We start from the raw sequence: 13,786 nt of genomic DNA on the forward strand, positions 1-13,786 counted from the left end.
AGGTGGAGAAAGCACCAGGGACACAGAAGCCTGATTCCTCCAAAGAGTTTTTCAGCCACGACTAATGCAGGCGGCTTTTAAACCTCCAGAGACCTTGCAGACAGCTCAGTGTTGGACAGTGCGTTGGAGTGGGGGGGGGGGGGGGGGGGGTCCTTGAGTCCCTGCTCTTTGAGCTTTTTAACATTAGCATCACAACTTTCAGTTCTTCACCCTGTTTTAACTTTGCAGGTCTGCAGAGGCTCCACGTCGTCTTGTTTTCTGTCTTTTCACAGACGGGGTCTTTCACATGCAGTTAAGAGGCAGCTCACTCTGAGTCACATGAAGACCAGTTAGTCCACTGGTCTCATTCCCAGGTCGGGATCATTAGTCCCACTGCCACTCCAAACCACTGTTCCTGTTTTCTCAGCCGACAAGACGGGGTGTCTAAGGTTCTAGTTCCATTATTTATATCTTAAGTTGATTTTAAATATTGAAAACAGATTCTAATTAGATCTGATTACAAATGAGAGACGGCTCTTTGATGAGATCGTCCAGAATCTACAACTAAACCCAGAGTCGTGGATCCATCTTGTGTCAGGGACCTGGATGGACCTCCATGGGGCCATGAGGACTTGTTGCACACTGTGGACAGATGAGGACGCTGAGTCTGTTGGACTCCATGGATTCTACATGACTGTCTGTGGCTCTTGTTCTTTCTCTTGTTATTTGCAAACAGCTTGTTGACATTTCCACCGATGCCCCGCTACTGAAACCTCCCTGACAGCGAGCGTCCATTACTCTGTTCTGGATTTGACCTCTGACCTTTCCCCACCCTAACCCTAACCCATTTTCCATAGTTCAATATCATACAGACTGTTGACGATTTGGCTTAAACTCACAGAAGAAACTAAACCATGAATCTGATCATTCATTCTTCACATAATAAGATACAAACAGGTCATTTTCAAGGTCACAAGCTCCTGGTAGTGGCTGAGAGAACAAGATCGTAGATACAAGTGGCTGAAACGGGTTTCCTCCGTCAGATCGGGCTCAGCTTTGGAGATAGAGTAGATGGATGGATGGACGGATGGATGGACGGGTGGATGGATGGACGGGTGGATGGATGGGTGGATGGGTGAATGGGTGGATGAATCTACTGCAGAACATTTGACTGTTGTTTCCACAGTAGAACCTCAGTTGTTATTTTTGTGCTTTAATATAGTTTGAGGATTGTTTTAATTCGGAGCTGCCATGTTTCAACCCCTGCACCACCAACCAGTGTAGAAAATGAAAGGATCTTTTTCCCTCAGCGCTCTTAAAGACCGTTCTGTTTTCTGAATTTCCCACGGGATAAATAAAGTATCCATCTATCTCTCTATGTTCTCCTCATTGTTTCTCCTCCTCTTTCTTCTTTATCAGCTCCAACTGTGTTTTCTTCTGGAAACTGAGTTAGTGTGTCGGTGGCTGTGGAAACCTGCGCTTCTGAAATGAAATCCTCAGCAGCTACATATTGATGTTGAACATTGATTTGTCTTCAGTAACAACAAGCTTATCTTATCTCTTATCTTATCTCTTATCTTATCTCTTATCTTATCTCTTATCTTATCTTAAGCTCAGTTTGTCTGTGAACTTCTGCTTGGAGTTGTATTTGAGATAGTTTGTCTTCATTTGGGAAGTTGGAGAAAGTGGAGATGAGTCGTCCATCTTTATTTACAGTCAATGGTTTGAGCCTTTGGTAAATCAAGTTCCATTTAAACTCTCTAGTTACTCTGTTGGTTCAAGTGTGAATAATGTTCAGCTCCTGTCAACACATCAGATCTGACATCGTCGTCACAGAACAGCCTCATGTGACAGGGACAGGTTTGAATCAACAGGAGTCAGTCAGAGCAGATCTGCTTACAGCTCTGTGTAAGTGGCTGTTTGATGAGAGTGGGATTACAGGCTAATGAAGGCACTTACTGGAACAAGCATGATGGGAGAGGAGAGATCAGATATACAGGAAGCTCAGAGATAAGAGAGGGAGGACGGGACCGGAGCCAAGCAGCAGATGTGACAGTGTGTGTGCAGTCGTTCACCATATGCTCCTGTTTTTAATTTATGACAAAGCAAAGAACATGGACCCATTGTGTCTCTGCTCCGCATAAAGATGGACGACATGACAGCATCCAAAAAATAAGCCAAAGCCTCTTTAGCGCCCCCTGGTGGCTGGCTGCAGATTTCTTAAATTTTTGAAAGTTATATTGATATTTACGAATTATTTTCATTCAAACACCATTAAATGAAAACATATAATCACAACGCTTGAATGAAATATCGCAGAAAGAACAATAATTGTATATTTTCTTTCACCAGACATTAATTAACAAAGCAGATAATTCAATGACTTCTTATCACGTTGATAAATGTTCAAATGTTTAATTTTCTGGTGAAACATCAAGACAGCGAGTATCTACACGACCTCGCTAGGCCAGCAGCGACCTCCAGTCAGGACGACTGCACAGACTCAGACTCGAAATAACATCGAAGCACAAGATGTCAGCGTTGGCCTCTGTAGCCTCTGTAGATGGGCCACAGAACTTTTGAGAAACTTTTTGAGTGAAACTGGAACGACAGTCCAGGAGTTCTCCAGAGGACTCTGAGAGAATGAGAACAGTTTGAGCTGAGCTGCTCATCATCAGGTGAAGGTGTCCGTTCACAGACGCTTCACATCCAATCTGACGGAGCCTGACAGATTGGATGTGAAGCGTCCAATCTGCTGATCCAAGAGTGGCACCTGGATCAGCCCAGATCCAGCCCAGATCCAGGTGCCACTCTTCTGAGGAGAGTTGCTGCCGAAGCGGCTTCGACTGAATCTCTGAACTAAAGCTCTGAGAACTTACATAAATAAGAGATTTCCGTTTTTAATATAGATTTTTTAAAGTTTTGAATACCTTTCTTCTCTGTCACATTACGGGTCATTGCTTAGATCAATGAAGGGTTTCTACAAGTGTGTGTGTATGTGTGTCTGTCCTCAACACCCCCCCCCCCCCCCGTGGTGATTGATTAGCCTGCCAAACCTCTCCCCTGGATTCCATGGCAACACGCCTGTACTCAGATGAGGACATTAACACGTTTAGGACCTCGACCCACGCTGATGCTGCTCCCCCCCTCCCACGCCCATACCTCCTCTTCTTTATTAGATTTGTTTTTACCCCTCACGTCCTCCACCTGTCATCCCTCCTTCTCTCTTTATGTTGCTCCTGATGCTTTTTCAATCCTTTGCTTTATCCCCCTACATTTCTTCGCTCTGATCATTTCCTGTCTTTCATGGTTCTATTATGGAATCACTCCATGTACCCCCCCTCAGTCCATCCATCCTCCACATCTCCCTGTGGGATACTCGATGCTGCTGTCACCATCAGGACGCTGCCGTTGTGATCATAGAGATCCTACAGCAAAGACTCCAAAAGCTTCAGAAGATTTCATTTTAAATTTCTTTTAATAATACATTTTTGTATATTTGGGGAGCGCAGAACATTGGATTCAGGTTGAAGTGTCACTGGTGAGGAAAAGAATAAGAGAATAAAAAAGACCTGAACGATAGAGAAAACAATTGAAGAAGGCTGACATGAAACTTAGAGGAGTGTTGACCTGCCAAAGAAAGAATGTTAATTCTTCTTTGGGTCAAATCCCATCTCTCAGCAACGTGTCATGGAAATCTGTTCAGTCGTTTTGCGTTATCCTGTGTAGGTAACAAATGAATGTAGAAACATCCATAGAAACAACCTCCTAGTGGAGATAATCACACTAAACACACCAAGGTCTGAACTGTGGCACAATCTAAAGATTGGTTTATCAAAAGTAGAATATCAGGCAGAGATGGTTAATTCAGACTTAGGAGGAAACTCTTATTTTGAAACAGGATTAGAAACACAAAACCTTCCTGGTGCTGAATCTTTCCACCTTCACCTTCTCAAACAGACCAGCAGCTCCTGGACAGAGAATCTCTCATGAAGCCATTGAGCACAATTTCCTTGTGCGGGCGAGTAACAGCTTGTATCAGAGAGGCTGCTGGGAGTCGAGAGAGCTTCACCAGTCACTGCCCCAGTAGAACAGATTCTCTCAGGCTGCTGCTGGTGCAGGCAGATAATGTCTGAGTCTTATCTGAGGGCAGCCTGAGGAGCTGCTGAGCTCCAAACATCATGTAGCCAGGTCCGTCAAAGGATTATATGAATTATACAGCTAAAGGCTATAAGGCTAATACTAGAGCCTATGGATACATGTTCTTTTCCAAGTATTTCCTAAAGGTTCAGTGTGTAGAATCCAGAGTTAGTTTCAGTTGTCATTAAAACTCAAAAGGTTTTAGTTCGTTCAGTCTGGGCTGCTGAGAGAATCAACTCCTGATCTAAATATAAAGTATTTATGTACAAAGGGCTCATTCGAGGGTAAAGAAAACAACTATTTGTACAATTTAGATGAAGCTCACTGGTGACAGCACCGACAGGATTATTTACAAATTACAAAAAACGCCATGTTGTGTGTCCGGAGCAGGATTGGTTATTGATGTTATGACACATCCAGCATCATTGAAGCAAGGACATTTAGAAACAATTAAAAAAAGACTTAAAGTGACCAGAGACACAGAACTACTTTTAAAACACCAAATAAAAGAAGTGACACAAAAAGAGGTGGATCCCTCCAGTGATGAACATTGGACTCATAATGAGAGGAGGAGAAAGTGCTCGTTTGTGTATATGTCTGTATAAGTGATGGACTATGACAGTGTAAGTTTTGTAGTTTCACTGGAACCAGTTCACTTCAGCCTCTGTTCCTCTTGAGCAGCTGATAATGAGATTCTAACCTGAGACGGTCCAATAGGACGACAGCACCCTGGGGCGATATCATCCTGACAACCCGGCTCTGGTTTCCTTCCTGTTGTGTTTGGGTTCAGTCCACAGTGAAAACAGAGAAACAAACAGGGAGGAGAATGTGTTGCTACCCAGATTCAGACTGAAGGAAAACCTGCTGCCTCCACATGAGCAGGTTAATCAGAGGAGACGCTGGAGAAGGTTGAGCTTGGTTTGCTGTGGAAATCAGTTTTAATACTTTAGTGCAGCAGGAAGCCGTCAGTTCATCACAGACGTTTATTTGGTTTTCTGGAATGAAAAGATAAAAACTGGTTTGATTGGTATCCCCTCGGTTTACACATGAACCAAACTCTGTGAACAAATATGATCATCTAACTGATTTAAGTCTGCAGCAGGAATATTACAGAAAAATAAATAGCTAAAAAGTTTAAGGCCTTTAAATTAAGCAAAGGAGGATATCATCCACATCTAAATAGGTTATGGTAAAAATAAATAAAGGAACACCTGAATGAAGAAACAGTTGTAATTCATTAAGTGGCGCGATGTGCAGGTTGTGCAGCAACATAGTTTTGTAACGTTTATATGAGCAGGTGTCTCCTCTGAAACGGGCAGATGGAGAGAGAGAGGGAGAGAGGGATGAAGTGAGAGGAAGGAGGAGAAGAGAGGTGGAAGATTAGGGGGCCGGTGCTCATAGCGACGGAAACAGGGTTCAGTCCATCTGTCCATCCTTTGGTTTCACACTGAGGTCTAACACTCACCGTTTGGCACACACACACACCAACACACACACACACACACACACACACACACACACACACACACACACACACACACACACACACAGAGTTTTGTTGCCAAAATATATTACAGACAAATATCCCACCTAACAGTCTTAAACCTTGTGTTGTCAGCTTCTTCCTCCCTGAAGGCATCCCTGTGACTCAACATGTTTTCTCTCTCTGACACAATCCTCTCTTCATTATCTCTCTGCTCACCCTCCCTTCTGAATCTTTATTTTTCTTTCCCCTCATCCCTCTCTTCCTCCTCATCTCCTTCTCCTCTTTCTCTCTTGTTCTCATCCTTGTTGTCGGTTTTTCTTCTTCTCTTCAGGTACAGATGAAGTGGTTTTTATTGCCTGTTCTGAGAGAACATTTAAAAAGTTGAATCAAAGACAGAAAATTATCCCTAACCCTAACTTCCCATCATTGAAGTAACCCCATACCTTCTCTTTTCTTTACCTCCCCTCAGTCTCTCCATCTCCATCTGTCCTTCCTCTTCATAACCTTCCTCTCTCCACCTGTTCACCTGCTCTCTTGTTTTTCTGTTTATCTGTGACTCACCACAGTGAATAATGTGCCAGGTCTGTGCTGAACAGCGTCATCTGCACTGAATCACACTTAATACGCAAACTCTATAAACAGATTTCTGTCTATATCTGAGGTTTAAATGGACCCACTTGACGTGTGTGTGTTTGTGTACGTGTGCGTGTGTGTGAGAGAGAGCTTTGTCTGATCTTAAAACTCAGATTCCTCCTCTTCAGTTTGTGTTTTTCCTCTCAAGTCTTCAAACAGCTTCAGGAAACATGTCTTTGCTGAAGCTGAGACATGTTGACTCAGGCGAACGTGTCTCAGCTTCAGTTTCTCTCCAGTGAAGCTGCTTTCTGTCAAATCTAATCTTCAACAATCAAACAACAGAACTGAAGTTCTCTGGTGTTTGATCTGTTTTCACTTTGTCACAAACTAAATTGCTTTCTTTCCCCCTCTCTCTCTCTCTCTCTCTCTCTCTCTCTCCTCTCTCTCTCCCTGCAGGTGAACTACTCGCATCACCCTCAGCTCGACCAGCGCCTCCCCCTCCCACCTCCCATCGTCGTCAGCCCCGCCGGTTCTCGTGGGAACCGCATGCAACTATGTCTCTCTTCGCCTCACCCACCCCCTTCCTCCTCCTCCTCCTCCTCCTCTTCCTCCAGCAGCTGCCTCCCTGTCAGCCGGAGTCCGACCGCACTGAGCCCAGTGGCGACCCCAGCCTGAGATCGGTTACTCCCTCCATGTTCCCCTCCTCACCTCCCACCTCCCAGCCCCTCGGGAACAGCACCCTGTCCAGAAGGAGACAGAAGTGTGATGAGGCGACGGTGTGCCGGCCCGGCATCGTGCTGCCCGTCTGGAAGCCCATCAACCCGGGGCTCGGAGCCCAGGTGGGCCGGGCGGTGGTCTACTTTTTGTCGCTCATGTACATGTTCCTGGGGGTGTCCATCATCGCCGACCGCTTCATGGCGTCTATAGAGGTCATCACATCGCAGGTGAGAGCGGGTGAACACAGTGATACACTGATGGTGTCAGCGCCACAAACATGGAGGCTTAAATTGTACTTCATTCACCTAAGATCTGTTGACTTGTTAATGTGAAGTATTCAAAGAGGTTGTTTTGTCCCTGCATCACAAACTGTGTGGTGGTTACACAGTCCCTCGTGGTCAGAAACCTCCCTTTCCCTCGTTTCTCCTCTAAATACCCAAATAATCCTGAAAGCAGCAGCTCCTCACATCTGAGACCCGAGTTCAGGTTCAGCACTTTGCTCTTTAAATTGGATAAATCTACCAGATGTGATTAATAGGAATTGTTTGAATATTTGATTGAATATTCACATCCTTGAAAATTGGATTTAAATTAGCTAATTGAATCTCCTCAGTTGATTAAGAACTCGCTCTTCCAGAGGAAAGGCAGTGTTGCAGAGTAGCGCTCATAAAAGCTTGAACTAAAGAGGTGGAATTCTGTTTCTCTTTCCTCACAACACTGGACTGCTTTTCTCTCAGTTTTAATTAGCACCAGCTATCAACCCTTTAATTAACTATAATAATGTAAAGTATTAGTATAAAAGCTTATTAAAGTGACTCATTTGTTTAACCATCTGAAAACCAGCCGGCAGGAGATTGATGTTTACACGATATGTTTAAATGAAAGTAAAATACAAACTTTAGTAGTTAGAACATTTGTTCTTGTTGCAGCAGGAAGTTTGTTTGTTTACATTTGTGCATGTAATGAAACATCGTTTATTGACTTACGTAAACCTTTTAGCTTGTACTGATTTTCTAGAAACATTTGAGGATTCGAAGAAGTCCCCCATGTAAACATTGGCAGAGTTCACAGATGAACTCATGGTGCAGGAGATCCACCACACTGTATCTTCAGCTCTCAGACGTCTGTAGATGTGTATTGTTTGACTCACACAAGGCTGACTGGGCAACAAGCAGCTAAAAGTAAACCTGCATCATGTTAATCCGGTTATACTGCAGTGAACTCTGGTCTATGATTAAAGAACAACTGGTTTATTGTAGCGTGTCTGATGGGAGGAGGTGGTGCTTCCAGTCATTGTGTCCTCTGATCAGTTTCCTTCGAGGGGATTTGGCAGATTTCCTCTTTATCATTGGGTCTTTGTGATGAGGCGGCGACTCTGGAACAGACACACAGAGTTTACAGAGCTTTGTTGTTTGTTTACCCAGGAGGGCTGTTGTCTGTTTGAGCTGAACACAGCAGAGATTACTGAGGTGGAGTCTCTCGCTCAGACAGAGTGTGAGGGTGTGTGTGTGTCAGTGTGTGAGAGTGTGTGAGTGTGTGAGTTGTCCTAGATGGCCTGTAATGGTTCAGGTAGTGAGGTTCTGCTGTTTTAAGCTCTTTGGAGAAAGAAAGGATGAATCCTGAGAAATTTGAATGGAGGCTCAAGTCCAATGTGAGGAAGGAGGAGGAGGAGGAGGAGGAGGATGAGGAGGAGGAGGAGGAGACGTGAAGGTTAAGAGGAGCGATAGATTATTATTTAGTGTCTTTTATTTTACTTGGTAGCTTCGAGGCGTGCAGCTAAAGGAACGTGCTGCACACAGAGGCACTGAATGAATGTGTGTGTGAATCAACTACTGTAACGTCTATATCAATACAGAGCATTTACCATTTATAGGAGAAAAATACATACGTCTATAAAGAAAGAGCAGATGAAGTGTGAGATGGTTTGTGTGTGTGTGTGGGGGGGGGGGTCAACAAAGCAAAATGAAAGTCTTAATGGATAAAGGAGTGTGTTCATCCATCCTGTTCAAGGTCGGTGTCTGATTGTGTTTCCCACAATCCATCACTGCTGCAGCCAACAGCACCTCAGTTACTGACCCTGTGTGTGTGTGTGTGTGTGTGTGTGTGTGTGTGTGTGTGTGTTTGGACCAACAGGAGAAGGAGGTGACCATCACGATGCCAAACGGGGAAACATCAGTGGCAACGGTTCGAATCTGGAATGAAACCGTGTCTAATCTGACGCTCATGGCTCTGGGCTCCAGCGCTCCAGAGATACTGCTGTCTGTTATAGAGGTACACACACACACACACACACACACACACACACACACACACACACACCCACACACACACACACACACAAATAGAAACATACACTCTTCCCATATTCCAAAGAAAATACTCAGATTACTTTCAGATTCCCTGTGTAACTGTATCTTCTGTGGAGCTTTTAAACAAACCTCTGATCAATCGTTTAGTTTAACCCTCTTAAACATTGACGTCTCATTTCTTCTTTCGAATAGTGACCTGTTTGTTTAGCTTCAGCTCACACACACTCTGACTCCTCCAGGTGTGCGGTCACAACTTTGAGGCTGGCGAGTTGGGCCCGGGAACCATCGTGGGCAGCGCCGCCTTCAACATGTTTGTGATCTTGGGGATCTGCGTGTGGGTGATCCCCACCGGAGAGACCCGCAAGATCAAGCACCTCCGGGTGTTCTTCATCACCGCCTTCTGGAGCATCTTCGCCTACATCTGGCTCTACCTCATCCTGTCCGTCATGTCGCCGGGCGTCGTGGAGGTGAGGCCGACTCAGAGAGGGAGGACGGGAGGAGCTCAAATTGACTTGTATCTGACCAACGTTTAGTTTGATTCAGATTCAGCTTTATTGATCCCGAGGAGGTAATTTGCAGCTTAACGGTTCACGAGGCCACAAACAGCATTAATCAATAAATCAATCACATTTTATTGGTAAAACCTATATTCACAAATCACGATTTGTCTCATTGGACTTAACGACATCCGATATGATACCACAAAGCACAGGTCAACAAACAGACAGAGGTCGGTGAAGGACATCAAGATAAAGGATGTCAAATCAATAGCAATAAAAAGACAATATTTAGATATAACTACACATTTATTACAAGTGAAAAGCTCAGTCATATAAAATGACTTTCTGAGACTAGTAGTCTGATCGCAGAGGGAATGAGAGGATTGGAGAATCGGTCAGTTCTCCCCGGAGGTTCGTGGTAACGGCATCTCTGTGGTCAGCTGATCATTTGGGCAAATTCCCTTCAAACTGTTTCTTCATCTTTTCTAAATCCCCCAGAGTGCATCCTGTTCAGGAGGAAGTGATGTTTTGACCACGATCTTTATTCAAACATGCAAACAGACGTGATTGTGAGAATTTGTGTGTGTGTGTGTTGTAGGTGTGGGAGGCCCTTGTGACCCTGCTCTACTTCCCGGTGTGTGTCCTCCTGGCGTGGATCGCCGACCGCCGCCTGCTCTTCTACAAGTACATGGGCAAGCGTTACCGTGCCGACAAGCGCCACGGCATCGTGGTGGAGACCGAAGGAGACCTGACGCCCAGCAAGGGCGGCATGGAGATGATCACAGACGGCAAGTTCCCGCCAAGAGGGGGCGCCGTGTTCCCTGCAGAAAACTGCGGGGGGGCTCAGGACGGGGCGGGAGGCGCGGCCGCCAATAACGTCGGTGCTGGAGCGCTGGCAACGGGAGGTGGGGGCAACCTGCCCATCTCCAGCAGCATGATGGTCAACGCAGAAACCAGTAAGGAGCTGGACGAGAGCCGCAAGGAGGTGAGAGGACAAGAGGGAGGAGAGGGAGGAGAGGGAGGAGAGAGGAGGAGAGGGAGGAGAGGGAGGAGAGGGAAGAGAGGGAGGAGAGGAAGGAGAGGGAAGAGAGGGAGGACGAGAGGGAGGATGAGAGGACGGGAGGACGAGAGGGAGGAGAGGGAGGAGAGGGAGGAGAGGGAGGAGAGAGGAGGAGAGGGAGGAGAGGGAGGAGAGGGAGGAGAGAGGAGGAGAGAGGAGGAGAGGGAGGAGAGGGAGGAGAGAGGAGGAAAGGGAGGAGAGGGAGGAGAGAGGAGGAGAGGGAGGAGAGGGAGGAGAGGGAGGAGAGGGAGGAGAGGGAAGAGAGGGAGGAGAGGGAGTTGAGAGGAGGAGAGGGAGGAGAGGGAGCAGAGGGAGGAGAGGATGAGAGGGAGGAGAGGGAGGAGAGGGAGGAGAGGGAGGAGAGGGAGTTGAGAGGAGGAGAGGGAGGAGAGGGAGCAGAGGGAGGAGAGGATGAGAGGGAGGGAGGAGAGGATGAGAGGGAGGGAGGCATGTTGGTGGCCTCTGAATGTCGCATCATTTCAACCTCACTGGGGTTTTTCCAGTCAAAGTGAAACCTGAATACTCTGTTTATTTAAATGTGTGTTGTATCTATCAACAATCATACAAAAGTAATTGTGTTATTTAACACGGGGAGAGGATAGCCTAGGGGCTAGAGCAGGTGTTCTGCAATAAGAAGGTTGCCGGTTCGAATCCCACTCTTTCCCATCTGCATGCCTAAGTGTCCTTGGCAAGATACTGAACCCCTAAAACGGCCCCTCATAATTGCTGAGTGTTCTAAAAATGAAAGTCGCTTTGGACAAAACGTTAAATGTAATGTAATGTGTTATATTAGGAAAGATCTAAAAAAAAGATGAATTTGAAAAATGACAAAATTATTGAAAATGATGTTTTCCGGTCTCCTGTCACATCTCACTTCTCAGACTGGACACTCCCGGTTTGAGTGACAGATCAGATGAAGACACACTGCACCGCACTGTGGAACATTGAGATATGATGTTATGAACTTTATATGAATTCAATTTTCTGTCTCAGCAATCAGAAGGTAAAAGGCAGAAGTTCAGTGTTTTAGATGTTCTTCAGATGCATGATCCAGATTCACACTTTTCTCACAGTTAATCAAACGTCAGAATCGACGGGTAAATAATCCTCCTCATGATTCTCCCACTAATATTAAACCAGAAACATGCACTGGTTTGTGCAGAACATGGATTTGTATTCAACATCAGACCTTTTAAAGAAGCACAAACTGCTGCCGGGACTGGTGGTGCAGTGACTGGTGGAGCAGTGACTGGTGGTGCAGGGACTGGTGGAGCAGTGACTGGTGGAGCAGTGACTGGTGGAGCAGTGACTGGTGGAGCAGTGACTGGTGGAGCAGTGACTGGTGGAGCAGTGACTGGTGGAGCAGGGACTGGTGGTTTTTGTGTGCATGCAGCCGTGTGAGCTGATCTCTGATCAGGTCTCTCTCTCCTCCAGGTGATTCGTATCCTGAAGGAGCTGAAGCAGAAATATCCCGACAAAGAGCTGGACCAGTTGGTGGAGCTGGCCAACTACTACGCACTGCTGCACCAACAGAAGAGCAGGGCCTTCTACCGCATACAGGTAACACACACACACACACACACACACACACACACAGACCAACAACATAACATGGAGTTGTTTAAGGACCTAAAGCTCACACCACCCTTCTTTGTTTCAGACCCTTCAGTTTAGTCTAAGCGTGGTTAGTTAGTTGGTTAGTTAAAGTCTCAGGTGTGAAAGGTGCCCTGATAACTGATGTGAGGTTCTGCTCTCCTCCGTGTCCCTCAAGGCCACGCGCATGATGATCGGAGCCGGTAACGTCCTGAAGAGGCACGCGGCCGACAACGCTCGGCGCACAGCCGTGGTGGACGAGGAGGCGCCGGAGGACAGCGACCTGGGGATCTGCAGCCGCATCTCCTTCGAGAGCGCCCACAGTCAGTGCATGGAGAACTGTGGCGTCCTGACTCTGGCTGTCGTCTGCCTGGGTACTGACACAGTTACATACTGAAGCTTTGGTATTTTGTCAATTCACGGCTTTGTGTTTCTAATGTAATGATGATGATGAAGTTTCGGTGTCTGAGGTTTGATGAGGTTGATCTAAACCTGAAGGTGAAGTAATGTGATTCCTTGACAAGAGAAAACATCATTATTTCGTAACTGAACACAGTCACGAGCTCAGTGTTGTTCTGTCTGTGTCCGGGGTTCAGGCGGACTGGGAGAGAACACCTTCTACGTGGACTACAGGACTGAAGATGGTTCAGCCAACGCCGGCTCAGATTACGACTACAGCGAAGGAACGTTGGTGTTCAAACCGGGAGAGACCCGCAAAGACATCAAGGTGAGTGAAGATGAGGAGGAGCAGTTTGAACACTGTGGTAAACCCTGAACCACAAACCACCTGAAAAAACAGGAGCTGGTCCCTGAACCCCCCTCAGCTGGGTTCGACTATTAAAAGATTCATTCTGCATTTCGGAGATGAGACTTAACAATGCCTCTAAATCTTTTTTAATACCAACATTTGGTTGAGGAGCAGATCTGGGCTGAGGCAGGTTTCACTTCATGGAGCTGCTTGACATGCTGCTTCAGTGAAGGACATGGGAGTAAATCAAAGTGAAGAGAAAGAGGAGGTGAAGAGATCTTTTTTAATTCTGCAGAAAAACTGAACCTCCCTCTGATAATCTCTGTAGCTACTGAGTTAGCAGCTAATACCTGAAGCGTGAAAGATTCAGGTCGAGGAAAACTTGGATTTGTTTGTTTTCTTAAACGTGAATTGTCCTTTGATTCCTTAATTTCAAAACAATAACAATTCATTAAATCCATTACAATTTCAAAAAGTAGTATAATACATGATTAATTGAAAATAGCTTAAATGCTGTAATCCTTGTAAATGATGCAACGTTATGCAACTTTCATTCTGCAATAATCAAAAGCCATCGGGTATTTCTAATATTAAACAATTCAATGCAGCATTTATGATATACAAACATATATTCAAAAAAAAATACTGAAATCTGAAAAGAAGGTTCAACTTTAGATTATC

At 45.6% G+C, this 13,786-nt stretch overlaps 1 protein-coding gene across 2 annotated transcripts in view; it reads left to right on the forward strand.

Annotated features, from left to right (window-relative positions):
• The window catches only part of slc8a2b (solute carrier family 8 member 2b), a 99,046-nt gene that overhangs the window by 71,507 nt on the left and 13,753 nt on the right, over positions 1-13,786 (forward strand). For both annotated transcript variants that reach the window (XM_062386559.1, XM_062386558.1), the window contains 7 exons: positions 6,635-7,122; positions 9,029-9,166; positions 9,444-9,671; positions 10,303-10,689; positions 12,199-12,324; positions 12,536-12,731; positions 12,954-13,084. In XM_062386559.1, coding sequence (XP_062242543.1) covers positions 6,733-7,122; positions 9,029-9,166; positions 9,444-9,671; positions 10,303-10,689; positions 12,199-12,324; positions 12,536-12,731; positions 12,954-13,084 — 1,596 coding nt within the window. In that variant the 5' untranslated portion in view covers positions 6,635-6,732. The remainder of the gene's footprint in view (positions 1-6,634; positions 7,123-9,028; positions 9,167-9,443; positions 9,672-10,302; positions 10,690-12,198; positions 12,325-12,535; positions 12,732-12,953; positions 13,085-13,786) is intronic.

This window comes from Platichthys flesus, chromosome 4 (genome assembly GCF_949316205.1).
Source record: "Platichthys flesus chromosome 4, fPlaFle2.1, whole genome shotgun sequence".
Classification (NCBI taxonomy): domain Eukaryota; kingdom Metazoa; phylum Chordata; class Actinopteri; order Pleuronectiformes; family Pleuronectidae; genus Platichthys; species Platichthys flesus.